Source organism: Schistocerca piceifrons, chromosome 7 (genome assembly GCF_021461385.2).
Source record: "Schistocerca piceifrons isolate TAMUIC-IGC-003096 chromosome 7, iqSchPice1.1, whole genome shotgun sequence".
Classification (NCBI taxonomy): domain Eukaryota; kingdom Metazoa; phylum Arthropoda; class Insecta; order Orthoptera; family Acrididae; genus Schistocerca; species Schistocerca piceifrons.
In genome coordinates this window covers 82,051,550-82,072,095 of record NC_060144.1, presented here as the reverse complement: position 1 = coordinate 82,072,095, position 20,546 = coordinate 82,051,550, and the positions used below count along the sequence as shown (strand labels likewise).

Below are 20,546 nucleotides of genomic sequence, written 5' to 3'. Positions count from 1 at the left end.
TAAATTATTGGGGCCAAACTGCTGAAGTCATTGGTCTCTAGGCTTACACACTAACTTAAATTATTTTACACTAAGGACAACACACACTCCCACGCCCGAGCGAGGACTCGAACCTAATATGGAGGGAACCGCACGAACCGTGGCAAGGCACCTCAGACCGATCGGCTAGCCTATGTGGCACACACACACATATTTGATAAACAGATGTTGGCAAATGATAGGATGCAAAGAGGAGAGTATTTTGCCATATGGTTATTACACAAAACTTCATTATCTAATGTGTTATTCCAATAACTACAACCTTTTTTGATGAAAAGACGTAATTTTTAAGAGCCATCAACAGCTGGTTAAATAAGAAATGCAGTGAGTTTTGGAACAGCATAAGTGAAGATATTACACTTTTTTTTGTAGCTAGGATGTGCTTTTTCATAAGCTATTAACCTTACTTTTCTTCATTTTCTCACTTAGTAAACTTAATAAATCAGTTTCAGAATTCTGGTGCATTTGTATATAAATCAGTTTCAGAATTCTGGTGCATTTGCATCTGATCAGCATGTTAGTGACGTGACATTGTGTAATCTCCACTGTGTTTTGCAAAACAAACAAATTTTAACATGGCAACAAGCAAAACGTATGTTTTACGCAAAATTTGTGTCTCATGATGTTTCTCAGATAGTTGCAAATGGTTAACAAGCCACGTGAAAATGAATTGCTGCTTTTGTTGGATTTTCAGTTGAGTTACTAATCAAAGCACTGGTGGCAGTAGATCTTTTTGAATGGTCACTGTGCAATTGTGGTCATGGAGGGGCTCCACTTAATATTTACCAAAAATATGAGTGTAGGCTTCAGTTTAGAATGACACTTCCCTTCCAGTGCTCAGCATTACCCCAACAGTGCCTGCCCACAAGCTCCACTACTACTAACACAGTGTCCCATGAGACCAGCCATTTGTAGATGTTAAGTAGTCACGCTGTGGTTGATATTGCTTTATGAAATAACTTCTAACACTAGTCTAGAGAGAATCATTTCTCTGTAATGAGAGGTAATAAATCACAATGCACCATGCTTCAAAATTGTGTTCTAAAAGGACTGTGGTCATTTCTGGTGCTTCAGCAATTGGTACACCCGAGATGACAGTGTAGTGGATGACGTAGCCAATGTACAATACTATCACTTTATTCCCACTTGTCAGGTTGGAAAACTTATCCAAAAGGTAATTTTCATTTTGGTGAAATGGAGCAACTGCTGGCAGAATAACTATCAGGTTTCCTAGGGGCTACCTTAGAGACATGCTTCCATTGTTGACATTTCCTGCAGTGGCTTACATAATGTTTGTCAGATCAACAGACAACTGCCCAAGGTTTTGAATCTACCAAAGGTTATTGCAAATCCAGGATGACCTGATGTAGGAGCGTCTTGAAAATGCTATAGTATGGCTGACCACAAGTGGGCTGGGGTGATGAGGAACCATTTCCAACCCATTAGGTCATAATGCAATGTATGCAATATTCCAGTTATTAATCTGAATTCTTGCTTGATGACTTCTTCATTTTCTGATGCCTCCATGGCCTTTAGCAATGCTGGATCTTCCCTTTCTTCTGATACAGTTTCCATTAGTGTAGCAGTGGCTGGGATATCGTCAGCACTACAAAATTCACGCAATAGACATCACAAAATGTTGAAGGCAGTTGACAATATTCTACTCTGAAGCTGTATTTCTGAAACTTAAATGCATGTCTTGCAAACTATCCCAATTGATCCTTCAGTCTTGTCCACCAACAACTGCAAGACATTCTTTTCTTAGGTCTGGGGATTACTATGAAGTTGTAAGCATGACGGCTTAAACCTCCAGAGTACAGGAATGACCAGCACCCTCTTCCAATCACTTGCTCCAATGACTCACATTACATTGCTACTAAGAGAGGATAAATTCTGTCATATTCTGTACAGAATCATATAGGTATATGACCAGATCCAGTTGCCTTTCTGCTATTAAATGATTTTAGTTGATTTTCTGTTGTGTGACATTTCACCTCAATACTACTGGCTGGTAACATGCAGGTCACCAGTTTAATTCTTGCCTCCTGGAATTATGTATCATTAAATATTTATTATTTCTGAAGATTCTGGGACTTAGGTATTCCTGGAATACCAGAATGTGTTAGAACATTCTACATATTTACACCTAGGAGAAAATACTTTTTGAGGCAATCAGTTGAGCTCTGTATGCTCAATAAATTTGCTTTCCAGGTGGTGTTGGTCTTGATGATGAATCTGCTCTTGTAACTGGAACTTGATTCTGGATTCTGTGTGACAGTTTGGAGGAGACTGGATGATTTAGACATCTACATAGAAGTGACAAAAGTCATGGGATACCAACATCCACAAATACAGATGATGGTAGTTTGTGTACACAAAGTAAAAAAGGACAGTGCATTTTTGCATCGATCATTTGCACTCACATGATTCATGTGAAAAGGTGTCCAATGTGATTATGGATGCACAACAGAAATTAAGACGATGAACGTGGAATGATAGTTGGAACTAGACGCGTGGGACTTTCCATTTCGGAAATCATTAGGGAATTCATCATTCTGATATCTACAGTGTCAATAATGTGCCAAGAATAACAAATTTCATGCATGACCTCTCACCATGGACAACATTGTGGAGGAGAGCCTTCACTTAATGACCAAGAGCAGGGGCATTTGCACAGAGTTGTCAGTGCTAACAGACAAGCAACACTGTGTGAAACAACCACAGAAATCAATGTGGGACATACAATGAACATCTGCACTAGGATGGTGTGGAAAAATTTGGTGTTAATGGGCTATCACAGCAGATGGGTGATGCGAGTGCCTTTGCTAATAGCATGACATCACCTGCAATGCCTGTCCTGGGCTTTTAACCATATTTTCTGGGTCCCAGATGCCTGGAAAACTGTGACCTGGCCAGATGAGTCCTGATTTCAGTCGATAAGAGCTGATGGTACAGTTCAAGTGTGGCACAGACCTCATGAAGGCATGGACCCACATTATCAACACTGTGCAAGCTAGTGGTGGCTCCGTAATGGTGTGGACTGTATTAACATGGAATGGAATGAGTCCTCTGGATTCTCTTGACTGGGAATAGTTATGTTTGGCTTCTTGGAGATCATTAACATCCATTAACAGATCTCATGTTTCCAAACAACAATGGAATCTTTATGCTTGATGATGTGCCATGTCACTGGACTTGAGATTGGTTTGAAGAACAGTGAATGATTTAACCATCCATATTGCCTGACATGTATCCCATCAAAAATTTATGGAACATAATTGAGCTGTCAGTTTGTGCTCAAAATCCTGCTGCAGCAACACTTTCACATTTATGGATGGCTATAAAGGCAGTGTGGCTCAGTATTTCTGTAGAGGACTTCCAACGACTTGCTAAATCCATGCCACATTGAGTTGTTGCACTACACCAAGCCAAAGGAGATTTGACATGATATTAGGATGTACCCCATTACTTTTGTCACCTCAGTGTGTATTATCATGACTCTAATAAGGAAACACAATACCCATATCCACCCAAGTACAAGCAGTGCTTTCCTCCTGTGGTCTGCATTGTGGAGATACCAATAAATCAAGAAGCATCAGGTCTTTATATACTACCACAAAGATAGAAGGGTGTTTGACTACTATTGCACAGCAAGAGATCAAAGAACAGGGAAATTCTATGCACACCACGAACTCCAAGTGACAACTGCTCACCTGTAGAATAAAGCCCATCACCATGTGCTGTTCAAGGTTATTCTCCAACATGCTGCTGTTGTTCTGTTGTCATGAAAAGTTTCACTCAGCTGTCAAAAATTGAGAAACCTAAATGAGACAGTAACCTATGGAAGTACAGTTGTCACACATGAAAATCCTCCATGGGTGACCATTGCCAATATATCAGGAAATTCCATCAACAGTGTTATCTGTAGTGTTAGCAGTTAGCCAACACTACCTGAGTGAGGAAGCTGATATGCACGCGTTAACCCACGCAGGCTAGAGATAGGTCTGAAACAGGATACATAATGAATGCTATAAAGAAAAGTACGTAGCTGCTGGAATACTTAACTTTAATCCATCATTGTTGTACATCGCTCTTGACGATACAAGTGAGACTCTGTAGATACATGCAATGTTACTAATGGCACCTTGCTAGGTCGTGGCCATTGACTTAGCTGAAGGCTATTCTAACTATCTGCTCTGCAAATGAGCGAGGCTTCGTCAGTGTGCATCGCTAGCTACGTCGTCCGTACAACTGGGGCGAGTGCTAGTAAGTCTCTCTAGACCTGCCGTGTGGCGGCGCTCGGTCTGCTGTCACCCATAGTGGCGACACGCAGTCCGACATGTACTAATGGACCGCGGCCGATTTAAAGCTACCACCTAGCAAGTGTGGTGTATGGCGGTGACACCACATTATCAACAACCAACCTGTGCGGGCACCAGGTAATACTGGATATCATTTTCTGTTACAATGAATGCTCATCATCACTATTCTTCTGTAGAAGACTATTGTGTTAAAAGTTATGATTGGAAAATACTTTCAACCCATAGGATTTTGTGTTGTGAGAATAACTACATTGAGGGTTCAGTTGAAAAAAATATAAATGATGGAATTTGCCCCTTTACCATAATGCAGCAGCTTTCAGGCATCACAGGCAGTCACAGTCTGTGGAAGCTTGGAGCATCAGATTTATGAAGCAAACCCACTAAGTTCAAACATTTGCCCATGACAATTGTCCGCCTGTGAAAATACACACATCATACCATCATCGAGACAAGTTCTAGTCAACCTTGACATTCAGTTAAACAGTAATGCTCTAGTTGAGTGCAGGAGAATATTCAGATTCAGCCTCCCAAAATAGATCTATATGCCATGATGTCATAAACATCACTAGTGGACAAGGAAAACTTTGGGTCACCAGCTGTCACAAACATACAGAACTCATCCCTAAGGATTTGTGCATATAGTAGCTGAATTGCTCCAGAAAGGTCAGCTCAGTGCCATGGTTGGCAAAATGTGCTATGAAACTATTACCAACCATCCACTGGTGGAATCTAATAATAGCAATAGGCCCTGGCTTGGCTGAGGAACAGCATCAGCAATTATTGGTAATTCTGCATTAGTTTTATGGCACACAGACATCTGGAAAGGCAACAAGGCAGACCAGAAGACCCAGCATGAAACAGCAAATGAACTCTAGGGATAATCTGACCATTAGTGGATACATAGTGTGCTTCCAGCTGAACGACAGATAATTCAGAGTCAAATTGAGAGAATGCTGCAAGACAACATTCAACCATCAGGGTGCCCTTGGACCTCTGCTACCATCTTAGTGCAAAAGAAAGATAGCAGATGGCATTTTGAAGTGTTACGTGCTGTGTAGGCAAATGACATTTCATACTCCTGTTGTAGTAGAAGGAAAGATGATCATGACAGAATAATGTTAAGTAGGGAGTAAGTTGTGGATAATATACTACGTGCAGATATTTGTTTTCATATGTGCAGAAATTAAATGGGAGGTGTGGAATATGGGAAAATAGCAAGAGGTGATGACAAATAAATGGCTTCACCTGCTGTGGGTGGAGCCTTTTACATTCTGGCATTGTGGCTTGGCAGTGGCTTGACTACCAAAGAGCAACCACATTCTCCAAGAATGGAAACAAGACAAGATGGTTTTGTGACAAATGAAGTATATTGTAATTTGGATGATCATGTTGAGCCTTCAAGGCGTATGTCATATAGACATTGTGCTCTACTCAAATTCATGAGTGACACTAATGATCTGTACACCCATTCTGGAAAATATATGTTTGTAAAAGGAAAGTAGTGGATGTGCATTTTCAAGATATGAGTAGAAGTTATCTTCTTTTGCTCCAATAACAGCTGCAGAACGTGAAGAAGGCAAGCCTTTCCTCAGCTACACATGAGATTTCCGAGGCACTGATTAGCAGACCTCTACTTCAAGAATCATCTGTGACAACCAGATTAAAAGAAAAAGGTAAATACAGCAGATATTACATTGTGTGACAGATCTCATGAAGTGTTCTGACTTAGCCTCAACTACAAGGACTGAGCCAGCAGCTACATAAAGTCCTAAACCAATGAGAAAAACCCTCCAAATCCTATACTGATTTCTGATGGTTGAACAAAATTATCAGGTAGGATGTATACCCATTTCCATTAATTAATGACACTTTGGACTGTCTGAAGGGAGCAAAGTATTTCTCCATTATGGGTTGCATTTTGGTAGATCAAAGTTGACAAGGCTGACCAGAAAGAGACTCTTCCATCACACCTGATGATCTCTCTCAGTTCAGAATTACGCTGGTTGGCCTATGCAGTGTTCCAGTCTGCTTAGAACACATGATGGAAAACTTTCTTTCACATCATAAATCAACAACGTATATTTGCTACATTGATGACATTGCTTTTTTCTCAAGCAAAGAAGTGCCTTTTTGTTGCAGAAGCAATAGAAATTTGTGGCCCATAGTCAACAGAAACAGTCCATTTTGATTCGTAAAATTTAACTGTCATAACAAATTTTCCGAGTACTTGGCTCATTTTTGATGTGAGAGGCTTTCTTGAACTGTCTCTCTATTACAGCTGCAAGTCATGGCCTTTATAAGAATTGATTCAAGATATGTGAAACTTTCTTGTAATAAGGAGGGAAAAAGATGATTCTTAAGGGGGTACTGGCAGGTCCACCAGTCTCGGAAATTTTTGGCAAGAGATATTGATGATAGTGGTGCAGTTATAGTGGGAATGTGGGAAAGTACTGCAAGATGCAAGGCAAAAAGAGTGAAGTTAGTTATTTAGTTACATTTTCATGGATCATTTTGCATGATAGATAGAAATGATGTGGAATGATCCATTTTACATTCACATTAATTTGTACATATGGCTACATTTTGAGTATTCTAAGCTTTTTAAAATTATTTCATTTGATTTTTTAACATATAAAGAAAAAAAATATACAGATGTGAGTTAGTAATTCCTACCCACAACCTTCAACACATTACAGTAATAGAAATTCTTCTACAGCATAAAAATAGTTGTCAAGAAGAAACTTTCTCAGTTTGTTATCAAATTTTACTTTTCTGTCTTTTCTAAGAGAATACTGTGATTCACACAGTCAAATGCCTTAGAGAGGTCCCAGAAAATACAAACTGGTATTATTTTATTATTTAACGCTTGAAAATCTGGTGAGTGAATATGTAAATGACATTCTCAGTAGAGCAACCCTTCTGAAACCCAAACTATGGTTTGCCAAGGATACTATTCTTGTTAAGGTGAGATATTATTCTGGAATACATCACCTCAAAATTTTGGAGAATGGCGCCAGCAGTGAAACCTGTCGGTAGTTATTGAGATCTCTCTTATCATCTTTGTTAAAGAAGTGTTCAACAATGAAATATTTCGTTCTCTCTGGAAAAGTGCCTTCAGCTAGTGATGCAGTATATATATCAGATAAGACTGGGTGTATTTCATGGGAACAAGTTATAGTACTCTATTGGAAACACTGCCAAACTAGTTGACCTTTTACTTTTGAGTGAATGTATACCTTTTTAAATTCAGAAGGAGAAGTTGGTGATACTTTCGTATGTGGCTCCATAAACTTTCCTGATGTAGTGATTGATGATATTCAGATTGGGCCCCAGTTGGAATGTAATGTCACCTTGACACAATATTTCAGCAGTCCACCTAGACGTCATCTTCAGGTGAGTAAGCTGTCGCACTAACTCACTGAAACTGAAATCAAACCACCTTTATACATTGCTTATATGTCCACCATATTTGTGCAAATGTAACGGCCCTTTAGCACAAAGCACAACAGTGCACCAATGGTGAAAACTTGTGGAAATGATAAATCGATATCAAACACTGTTGACACCTTTCAGTGACAGAAACAGTTTAATCTCAAAGAAAACAGTGTTGAAACTCTTACTTAAAGGATAGTCCTAACCTCTGTTTATAATATTGTCAGAGAGCCAGATTTCAACACCTTCTTTTGCTACACAGTTCCAATAATGTGATGCAGGAGGAATGTATTGTGTTCATCATACAGCATTTTATGTCCGTCAGTAAGACAACTGCAGGTTTTTCTGGCTTAAATAGATGTGTGTGGTGATGGTGCTCCATGCATCCATCCTGGACCATATGAATCATTTGTGCAGTTTAGGCTTTCCCACAGTGTCAGGGAATTTTGTAGATACCAGTCTTTCTCAAACCCGAATCATCCTTTACTGAGCCAAGCAGTGCTCTAGTCTTAACTGGCAGATGGAATACACTTTTAACATCAAATCTCTTTAACATTATTCCTATTTTTGAAGATATGTTTCCCAAAAAATGGAGGATAGCCACCGATTTGCTCGTATCTTCTGCTGGTTCCTGCAAAGGTCCAATCTATAGAGCATGACGGATCTGATTGTTGGTGTAACCATTCTGCTTGAACACTGCCTTTAGATGATCCAGTTCTTGTGTCAAACTACCTGCATCTGAGATTGCATAAACGCATTTTACCAATGTACCTAGGACCCATTTGCATTGGTATGATTGATGACAACTTGATGCATGAAGCTTGTGGTCCATATGCAGGGGCCTAGAATAAACACTGTGTCGTAATGTTCCATCATCTCTTCTGTAGACCAAGACATCTAAAAATGGAAGATTTCCATGCTTTTCAACTTACAGCATGAATTTAATACTGAGATGCAGGCAATTAAAATGATTTAGGAAACGATCAAGAGCATCCTTACATGTGGCCATACCATAAATGTATCATCGACATATCTCCAAGAGCAAGTTGGTTTTAGAAACATCATCTTCAGTGCTGTGTCCTCAAAATCTTCTATAAACAAATTGGTGACTATGGACTCTCCATAGCCATTCTGTCAGTTTGTTCAAAGTATTTGTCATTAAATAAAAAATACACTATGTGATCAAACATATCCAGACACCCCCAAAAACATACATTTTTCATATTAGGTGCACTGTGCTGCCAGCTAGTGCCAGGTACTGCATATCAATGACCACAGTAGTCATTAGACATCGTGAGAGAGCAGAATGGGTGCTCTGCAGAACTTACGGACTTCAAACTTGATTAGATGATGGGTGTCACTTGTGTCATACATCTGTACGCGAGATTTCCACACTCCTAAACATCCCTGGGTCCACTGTTCCTGATGTGATAGTGAAGTGGAAATGTGAAGAGACACATACAGCACAAAAGCATACAGGCCGACCTTGTCTGACAGACAGAGACTGCCAACAGTTGAAGAGGGTCATAATGTGTAATAAGCAGACATCTATTGAGACCATCACACAGGAATTCCAAACTGCATCAGGATCCACTGCAAGTACTATGACAGTTAGGCTGGAGGTGAGAAAACTTGGATTTCATGGTCAAGTGACTGCTCAAAGCAACAGATCACGCTGGTAAATGCCAAACAACGCCTCGCTAGGTGTAAGGAGTGTAAACATTGGATGATTGAACAGTGGAAAAACGTTGTGTTTATTGATGAATCACAGTACACAATGTGGCAATCTGATGGCAGGGTCTGGGTATGGCAAATGACCGGTGACAATCATCTGCCAGCTTGTGTACTGCCAAAAGTAAAATTCGGAGGCGGCGGTATTATGATGTGGTCGTGTTTTTTGTGGAGGGTGCTTGCACCCCTTGTTGTTTTATTGCATGGCACTATCACAGCACAGGCCTACATTGATGTTTTAAGCACCTTATTGCTTCCCACTGTTGAAGAGCAATTCACGGATGGCGGAATGGTTACACACAATAACATCCCTGCAATGGACTGGCCTGCACAGAGTCCTGACCTGAATTCTACAGAAAATGTTTGGGATGTTTTGGAACGCCGACTTTGTGCCAAGCCTCACTGACCGACACCGATACCTCTTCTCAGTGCAGCACTCCAGGAAGAATGAACTCCCATTCTCCAAGAAACCTTCCAGCACCTCATTGAACATATGCCTGCAAGAGTGGAAGCTGTCATCAAGGCTAAGCGTGGGCCAACACCATATTGAATTCCAGCATTATCAATAGAGGGCACCACAAACTTGTAAGTCATTTTCAGCCCGGTGTCCGGATACTTTTGATCATGTAGTGTATGTCAATGTCAACATCTGGTGACAAATCTATCTTCAAAAGGAACTCTGGTAAAAAGTGACACAACATCAATACTAATGAGCAAATCCATGTGACTGAGAAACAAAGACTTCAAATGCTGAATAGAAACCAGAGAACTGGAAATATAATGTTCACATTTTCTCATATGGGGACTGAGAATGGATGCCAAGTTGTTAGAAGGAGCATCCAAATTGCTAACAATAGGCTGAAAAGGAACCCTTTGGTTGTGTACCTTAGGAAAACTGTATAATCTCGGCAGGACTGCAGCATCACATCAAAATTTTTAAGGAACATCATCAGATAATGAACTTTTTTCCAAAGGGAAAGTGTCGTGCATTTTACATGTTCAATTGCATTGTTCTGAAACCTTTGGTAAGCCAAGTCTGGAAGTAAAAGATCAATTTTACCCAAATAATGGTACTGCCAAAGAACTGTTGTGTTACCCTTGCCTGCCAGTAGAATTACTAAATACTGATCTTCTCTGATGGACTGGATCATGGCTCATCCAAGTGAGGATATGTTACTTCATAGGGGTGGCACCCAACGTAATGTATGAGAGACCTCTTGCCTAACTTCATCAGCTATATCCTTGGGACACCTGGACACTGCTTGTTCAACTGCAGAAAAGGGAACATTCCTGCATGTAGGGGCAAAATTTATTCGTGGGTGCAGTCTGATATTGCCCAGGACGACCTGTCAATCCATTCCCAGGATGAAGGAGACAGTAGTGCCAATACTTCCAAATACAAACAAAATAAATCCTTGGATATGACATCCAGTTGTCTGCATGTAAAACAAATGTGCTCCCTTACTAAGGCAAAACCAGCACGCTTCATAATATTGTTGACCATTTTTGTCCCAATTGAATGGACAATTCTGGCAAATTTAGGTATCATACCTTCATTCCAGCATCTCAGCAGAAAAGTAAGGGTGCTCAGCAATTTTCTCTTCTTACGAAGTTAGTCACACTTCCTTAAAAGTGCAAACATTTCCTACCAGTAGACACTCTTGATGTGGCTCTGTAAACTTTCCTGGCATAGTGAATGGTGATGAACATGTATCATCTTGACACAATATTTCAGTGGTCCACTTGGCTGCCATCCTCAGGCAAGTAAGCTGCTGCACCAACTTGCTGGAATTGAAATCAAACCACAACAATGGCTCCTTTATACACCACCTGTAAATCCACCATGTGTGTGTCAATGTAATTGCCCTCTAGTGCAAAGCACAACAGCACACCAGTGATGAAAACTCACTGAAAGGATTAATTGATATCAAGCACTATTTACCAAAACAAAGACAGTTGTTTTTTAATGTCAAAGAATACCCCTTTATCTCTATAATATTGTCAGATAGCCAGATTTGAATAGCTTCTTTCATTACACTATCCCAATAATGTGACACAGGGGCAACCTCTTGTTTCTCATCATTAAAAATGTTGTGTCCTTCAGTAAGACAATGATCCACAACTGCAAATTTTTCTGCCTGAAATAAACACATGTGGCAGTGGTCCTCCATGCATCAATCCTGGAGCATAGGAATTGTTTGTCCAATATGGGCTTTCCTGCAAAAGCAGGGAATTTTGTAGACACCAGCCAGGGATGATGGGGCATTAGGACAGAGTGTTTTTCATAAGTCCACACATATCTCCATGCATCAAGTTGAGTGGAGTGCCATCACCACACGTGTTTATTTCGGCCAGAAAAATCTGCATTTGCAAAACATTGTCTTATTGAATATTGTGTTGCTACCTTCTATTTTGTTTAGTAGTGAGATCCTTTTTAATAAGAGTGGCACAAGTGTATCTTCTTTTAATTTGTGGCTGTGACATGTTGTTCCATGTTGCCGTATGTACCCCACTCAATCAAAAACTTGCATGCCACTCATGAAAAGGGGAACATTTTCATTGTGTTTTAAGTTTCCAGCTTCCAGTTAGTTTTACTACAGTTCTGTACTGCCCCTGCTCGATATGTTTCTTTACCACTCGTAATCTACTTTTAATGCTTTTCATGTGACTTTCTATGTAATGTTTTTTTCCCCTTTTGAAGTAAATCACTAATTCAAATTGTGAACGGCAAGGCTTATTGGTTCCATATTGCTCTTCCCTCCAACAGATGCCGATACGTTTACCACTCTGGTTTACCAGTTTGCTTTCCCTTTTGTGTAGAGTACTTCGTCCTCTGTGTTCACTGGTCATAGACTGTGTCCTGTACTCACCCACCACAGCTCTCGGGGCTATAGCATAAAGTCTAAATACCCTGCTGTTCATTGCATATTTCTTTATCTAGGCAATCATCTGTAGTATTCCATGGTAGCACTTTTCCATTGACTTTCGTTTTACTGCTCTAAGCCTGTTCACTATTTTGTAAAATGTTATATAGAACTTCCTTTTTTTATGTGTACTACTGCATGTAAAAACTATTAGCTCTGGTCTCTTTATTTTCAGTATAACACCTGATGATAGGTTTGTAAGAGCCTGAAACCTTACAACTGACATGGTATTTCCAACCCCTGCTCTTATGTTCTGTTGTGGATGCTCCTCCAGCAGGATTGTTGGCTTAAGTCTGTTGTAAGAATTACTGATTTCTGACACTGTGTGCATGTTCTTTGATTTTTAGGAACCTTTTTATAGTCATTTTGAGTAGCTCTTGTAGTGTGCAACTACTGCAAGATCTCTACTTGTTCTTGCTGAAAGGTAAATTTGTCTTTTTGTTTCACAAGACACTTTAATCCTTCTAGTGATTCATGGTTTCCTACCTGGCTGTTTCATGTCCATTCTGATTAGCTTATGTGGAAAGCTAACTTTCAAATAATAATATGAATTTATCATAGAACAGACTAAATTTTATGTTAGCATTTCATTCATTATAAAATGCACCCTGTGTCATCTCCAGTAAACTAATCTAAAAAATATTTGTCCTGGTATCATTAATTATTCTAACTTATTTCCACTGAGGAATATCCATACTGTAAGATGCATTTTATTTATCTTATGTAACTGTGTATCATGATCAGAGATAACATTTGTTACTGGGTAAACAGTTATTTCCTTACTTTGAGCTTCATAAAAGAAAACATTATCATTTAGAGTTCTACTGTCTTTATCCACACATGTTGGAAAATTAATTATGTTCAAATGTGTGTGAAATCTTATGGAACTTAACTGCTAAGGTCATCAGTCCCTAAGCTTACACACTACTTAACCTAAATTATCCTAAGGACAAACACACACACCCATGCCCGAGGGAGGACTCAAACCTCTGCCGGGACCAGCCACACAGTCCATGACTGCAGCACCTTAGACTGCTCGGCTAATGCCGCGCGTCAAAAATTAAATACTGAGACCAAATTGTAGGATCCAAATTAGGTTTTCAGATCATTTTTCCTGTCAGAATCATTTAGAAAATCCACATTGAAGTCACCACAGACTGTTAATTGCTTGCTGCTGCTGATAGGTAGCACAGTAAGGAATCCAAAATCTCCCACCAGAGGTCTATATACGGTTACAAATAGAAGTGAAGTATTTTTCAGCATTAGTTCATAAGTACACACTTCTGTGTGCTGATCACTACAAAATCCACTTGTCTTAATGTTTCTGAAATTGTCTTCCATCTTAATATATGTAACAACTCCTCTGTTCCCTATGTTTTTTGTTCATGGGTAAACTGCAATAGTGTAATTTTTTATACATCACTTATCTAACCCAATGGTTATGAGGTGGTCAGATAGGCATAGGATGATTATCTTTTCAGAGGTCTCTATATTTTCCAAATGGATGAGAAGCTCTTCTTCCCTACTACTCAATCCTCTAATATTTTGATGAATCAAGCTAACCTTACTTTTATGTGCATTTTTAAGCATTTTGTGGGGCTCTTCTGTTATTTTTCACTTCTTTCAAAACAGTGTGCCTGAATCCCCCTCAAACATAAAGAAGGTGCCCCTCTGACACCAGTAACTACAGGGACGTCACTACGTATGATGGTAGCCCCCTGTATATTAACTTATATTAACTGAAAGGAGCTCAGCCAACCTATATTTCCCTCTCCTATTCAGGTGTAGGCCATGTCTAATGTATTCCTATCTCCCAGTTGCAGCAGTTGGCCCTGTCCTCATTTTGTTTCAGATTTTATTTCAGTAAGCAGCAGCCAGCTCAACTCAGTGTTCACATGTCATAGAACAATGCTTACCCAGGGCTGGTCATGGCGCTGCAGGATCTCTGCAAAACTCGCATTTGTGTGTTTAGTTGCTACTCCTGTTTTTTTATCCAGGTCACCCCTAATGCTGTAATCACTGTTCTTAGTTGTGCTGTTCCATGTTCCACCAACTGTAATAACCTGATCCTCTTTGGCAAAACCTTTCCACAAATTCCCTATGACCTCTGTCACCTGGCTAAGGCTAGCACTTGACTTCGCAATACTTGTGACCTGGTATCCTGTCTGTAATTTGTCCTGTACCATCTGGCCTACACCCCTCTCATGACTACTACCTAATACCATGACTCTTCTCTTGCTACTCTCTTTCGGTACTGACCTAAACTGAGTTTCTTTGCTAGAAGTCTGTTGCCCACTTCTATGACCTTCCCCTCCTACTTCAGGTAACAGTAAAATTCATTTGATACTGTTAGCTCAACTGTAGATGAGATTGAAGAGCTGTTTTTCTTTCACCCATTGCTTTTTTTCTTTACCCAATTCCCAAGATCTTTTTCCCCCTTCAACCTATCTATTTCAAATTTTATGTGATCTAATTCAGCCTGAAGGGCACAAATCTTTGCCTCCTGCTCAGTGATTCTCTTGTCCTTTTTGCAAAGCCTACAATGCCATTGGAGAGCTTTGTTGAGTTCCCCTTTCAGCTCCCAACTACCATCACCCCACTGAAATTCCAATCCACAGTCTACGCATACCACTCCCTCTTTGACTATCCTACAGTGACATCCACACTTATCATGCATCACAACACAGATTACACACTTAAAAATAGAATTAAATCACTTTACATGACACTGATTTTCATTACTTATGATCAGCAAAAATTAAGCCTATGGGGTTAGCTCTTCAGGTGTATGATGTAACATAAAAAGTTATTTTATCTCACTTAACAACAAGAACTTGGCACTCACTGAAATGTAGTTCCCATTAAATTGTGACTATGGATAGAAAACTAATTTTGAGTGTAACACATGGTAGTGTTACAGGACAAGACACCATATCTGTCTCCTAAAAGTTGTCAGGAGATTTTTTCCATTGGGTTTTGTCAGATATTTGAAATTTATTTCATGCACTTTGTAGATGGAATCAGCGCAAACAAATCCTGCTCATTGCATGCTTCATTTGACTTACAATGTTGATGAAAAACATTAGTTTGTTTGTCAGTATGAATGAGATGTTTCTTAAATCAGAATTTAGTGTGTCCTTTCAATGTGCCAGTTCCAGATTAGTTTAGTGTGATATTAGCTTTGAAGATATGTTTTAACAGGGGTGGAAAATTAGAAGAAATAACAAGTACTCCAGCAGTGACTACGTAATCCGCTGCTTGTGTGCTGGTTTGTGCCTCACTGTGTTCGTAGTACTTCCGTCCGGCAATGCTACTGAGTCACTGCTGGAATGATTGCTATTCATTATGTTTTGCTGTCCCTGTTAACACATCTTCAAAACTATTATTGCATTAAAATAATGTTGGACCAGTATATTGAATGGACACACAACATTTAAAATCTACTAAAAAATTTGTTTGCAGTGTGAAACAAATGATTCCATAAACTTGCGGGTGCATGGGCATGTGTGACATTCTTGCATATTCGTCAGGTGGATAATGTAGGATGCTTTATAAAGCTGTTTGTTAATGATGATGCTTACAGATGAAGCTGTTGTATGTAGGAAATGTGCAATGCCAGAAAACAGCAGCAAGATGTGTAAAGGTTTGATATCTTATGCAGAGTGTGGTAGTTGAATCTCTCTGCAAATAAATTTCACATACAGTATATAAAGAGGAAGAAAGACATAACAGTGTTTTGTTATCCTATAGGTAATTATAAGGTGTCTCAATGCTGACATCCAAAGAGGTGTTTCCCTGCTTATTTATAGCTGTAGCCCTTCCACTATTACTTGCAATGGTCATTCATTGCAAGTACATGACCCATTTATGTTGATTTTTTTTATTTTTTTATTTTTTTAAACTCATGTTTGAGATTCAGTGGCTTTGCTCAATGAATACTCATAGTAACTCTTTTCCACACCAAGTAACAGTTTCTTGGATAATGTCAGTCTCACTGTAAATATTCTACATTGCTGAAAACTGACATGTCCCAACCGGCAATACCATTTGTTTGATGATCTTGGTACTGATGAACTTTAGTCATGTTGGAATGGAAGACAGCTGTCATCCTGAAGCACATAATGAGAAACACATGTATAAGGCCCAAGTGCAACAGTTTCCAGTTCTGGAGATTACTTTTGTTACAATAAGATAGAGTGTGCTGAGAGAGAATTGAAATATTATAAAAGAAAATAATTACTTGCTTTGTTTGCTTTTGAAAGCTGCAATGTAGAGTCAGATATCTTAGATAGCCAACAGTATGACTGTTTTCTTAAATATAATATTGGTCTTCTCATTTTTTAGGCCGAGGGTACATTTTTTAAACATTTTTGCGACATGACTGTAAAAAAGTGCATCCCAAAAAACCGAAGAACTTCATATATATATGCAGCACATTGAACAGAGAGTTTCACATTTTTTGGATGTGTTATATACCTTAATCTTAATACTTGTTACAACATTTTATTTTATGGACGTAGAGAGTAGTTAGAATGTGTTATTCTTGTGCACAGATGGTGATACGTGGTAGCTTTATGTATTAAGACAATCTTAATCCATCTTTCAGGTGCTCCTCTGATGCCTTCTTCCGCTGTGCATATGGTGCCTGTGTTGATGTGAATGCAGCTTGTGATGGTACCATCCAGTGTGAAGGTGATGGCTCAGATGAAGCCCCTGAGCTGTGTGGAACATCTCCAGCCCTCAAGTGCACACTTCCACTCAAACACAAAAATGGTGGCTACAAAGTGATTGGCTGTGACTCCCAATTTTGTGGGTTTGCACCAGGAGCACAAGTACCTTCTGGCACACAGCTGGAATTCTTCTGTTATGAAGGATATCATATAAGTGGGTCCAATGATTCCTATTGCCTTGATGAGGCCTTTACTCCACCGCCACCAGTTTGTGAGAAGAATAGGGAATATTCTACCACCAGCACATTAAATCATGGTATTGTCTAATATGTCATTTAAGTTGTGTAATAGCTTATCTGGCTTTTTAGATCATATGAAATTACTACTCATTATGTACAACAGTATCAGCATTATAAGGAAAAGATAAATTGCTATTTACCATTAAGATGACAATTTAAGTTGCTGGCACAAGTAATGAAAAGTCATTTACACATTAGCTTTTGATCATGGTCTTCATCAGAAAAGGAAACACACATTCATTCACACAAGCAAACACACCTTACATGCACATGACTGCCATCTTCAGCAGCTTGGAGTGGAATGGCATTCCAGTCTGAGCTGCTGGAGATGACGGTCATGTGTGCATGGGGAGTGTTTGCTTGTGGAATGAATGTGTGTGTATGTTTCCTTTTCTGATGAAGGCTGTTGCCAGAAAATAATGAGTAAATGTTTTATTGTTGTTCATGTTTGCAACTTAACGTATCATTACCATAAGTAGCAATTTATGTTTTTCTTATATTGTTGATATTCCAACCTATAAATTGTGTGTTACCTAAGTCTAATACAAACTTCAGTTACTGTTTCAACTCAAGTGTCCTCCTTTGGTATGTGATATGCTTGATATCAAGTGCTACTCAAGCAGTGGGTAGAAGATTCCACGCAATACAGCCCTGCATGTGGACAGCAAAGTATGAATTGCATGTAGACCATATTGCATTAAGACAGCTAGTTACTTATGATTGCAAGCATAATATTCTGTAATTATGATTTAAAAAATTCTGGTAAATCAGATTTTTTATTTGTTATAATTCAGCAAATAGCCATCATTAAGTTATTGGTAATACATGACACATAATTTTGATAGAATATTTCTAACATTACAGATAAATAATTATTAATCAAGAAACATTATTATAAACTTTGTTACAAATGTCATATGGGTTAGACATCCATTCATTATAATGGTTCTGTCACTGTTTCTTTGTTTTAATTATGCTTCATTAGTGTTCTTGGAGTAATAACATTTTGTTATACTAGACATGACTTACGGTCTGATATAAAGACAATCTGAAAATTATATCATATGATGAGTCATATCTAGTATAACAAACTGTTATTACTCCAAGAACACTAATGGAGTGTAATTAAAACTAAGAGACAGAGACAGAATTATGATAGCAAGTGGATGTTAAACCAATGTCTCATACACAACAAATTTCATAATAATGTTTCTAATTAATATTTACCTATAATATTAGAAATAATGTACTTCCAGATAAGCTGACAATGGCTATTTGCTGAAGAAGGCTTATTGTAATGAATAAAATGATCTGATGTAGCAGTATTTTTGGGATCATAATTACATAATGTTCTTAAAAGACATATACAATGCAGCAGACCAAAAGACTGCATAGTATTTTTGTATAACTCAAAAAACAGTGACAAATGAAATTCTGCCTGAAGCTGGAGGCAAGCTTAAAATTTAATTATAAGCACTGTTGAGCACTGTGAGGGGGAGGATAATGTCAAGTCATTAATGCAAGTTAGTCTTCAGGTACTCATCAACAAAATAAAAAGGATGTTTCATTAGTAAATTGTTAAGTTTCTTCCTGAAGCTATTGCTTTCTTGTGATTGATAGGCATAGTTTATTGAGAACTAGGCTGCCCATATTTTAAGGGGATCCAGATTTTCTCTGAGAAAAGAAACTGTCTCTAGAACATAAACACAAGTGATTGGAAATATATTTGTTTCTGTTACTAGTTCAGTTTTTAGCCATCAATCTGTAGGAGTTCCATATAGGCAGAATGGTTTCAGGATGGGTAGAAGAGCATATGAACTATCTTGTTTTCCTTTAACAGTGATTCATTCTAGTGGAGCCATGAAAGGAGTTTGTCAGTTGTGTTATTTATTTTGAACTTCAATTGCAAAGCTGAGTCCAGCTGGAAGATCAGATTTGTGCCATCTGCAAACAACACAGGAGATGCATTAAGGAGATTTAGAAGAAGGCCATTGATAAAGAGTAGGAAGGGAAGAGGGCTCAGTACCCACCGTGAGGGGCTCCACAGCTTATCAGGGCCTTGTCGGAATAATTTTTTTATAGAGTCAAGGCTTGTAATTTCTGCCATTTCCTTTTGGTTGGTGATATAGGATTTAAACCAGTTATTTGCTCTACCTCTGATGGTATCTTATTCTAACAAAGAGTACATCATTAACAGTTGCCTTTCCTAAATCCAAATTAATGTTAGGTCAACCATTCTATTTTTTCTAGAAATGTTGTGATTATACTGCATATGACTTCCTCAAACATCTTGGATATAGCTGGAAGTATGAAAATTGGACAATAATAGTTTACATCATGACTGTCCCCCTGTCTGAAGATTGCAATTACGTTCAAGGTGTTTAGTACTTTTGTGAAACATCCTCTGCTTACTGAGCTATTGATTGCATTTCATAGCCAGACATATTCTTCAATAAATAATTTTTATTTATTTATTTATCATCCCAATGATCACATTTGTGATATAGGATTTGTCAGGATACATTTCAACATCTATATAATATCTTTACAAAAATTTTTTCTGTGCTGAATTCGTATGAATCTATCTTATGTTTAATACAATATACAACTAATAAGTGTTTTTATAACATAATTTCTTATACGCTTGACGGGCCTGTTCCTTGATGTTGTGATTTCATTTGTCACATTTATGATATAATATATTCTTATACAGTTGAGCAGAGCTATTCACTTATACTGTAGTGACATTTGTTAAGCATATGGTTCTTAATCTTCTTATGTGCTTGAGAGACATATTCATTGATGTAATTTCATTTCTCACATTAATTTAATCATATATTCTTATAGAGTTGCACAGAGATGTTCACTTATGCTGTAATAACATTTGTCAAGCATGTGGTTCTTTATTTCTAATACAGTTGAGCATAGAAATTCACTTACACTGTAAAAATTTGTCAAGCAGTTTCAAATTTATCCTCATTTTCCAGCTCTTTGATATGTTTTGGTAGTGCATTAAAAAGTTCGATGCCTTGATTACATACATGTTTCTGACTTTGGGTCCTTGTTACACCTTGTTTTAACTCCACATTAAAATTATTATTTTGCATAAAATATAGGACAAGTCAAGTG

The 20,546-nt window shown here is 38.4% G+C and overlaps 1 protein-coding gene across 1 annotated transcript in view; it reads left to right on the top strand.

Annotated features, from left to right (window-relative positions):
• LOC124805138 (modular serine protease-like) overlaps positions 1–20,546 on the top strand; it is a 224,167-nt gene that overhangs the window by 88,846 nt on the left and 114,775 nt on the right. Inside the window, exon 4 of the mRNA XM_047265601.1 lies at positions 17,055–17,434. Coding sequence (XP_047121557.1) covers positions 17,055–17,434 — 380 coding nt within the window. The remainder of the gene's footprint in view (positions 1–17,054; positions 17,435–20,546) is intronic.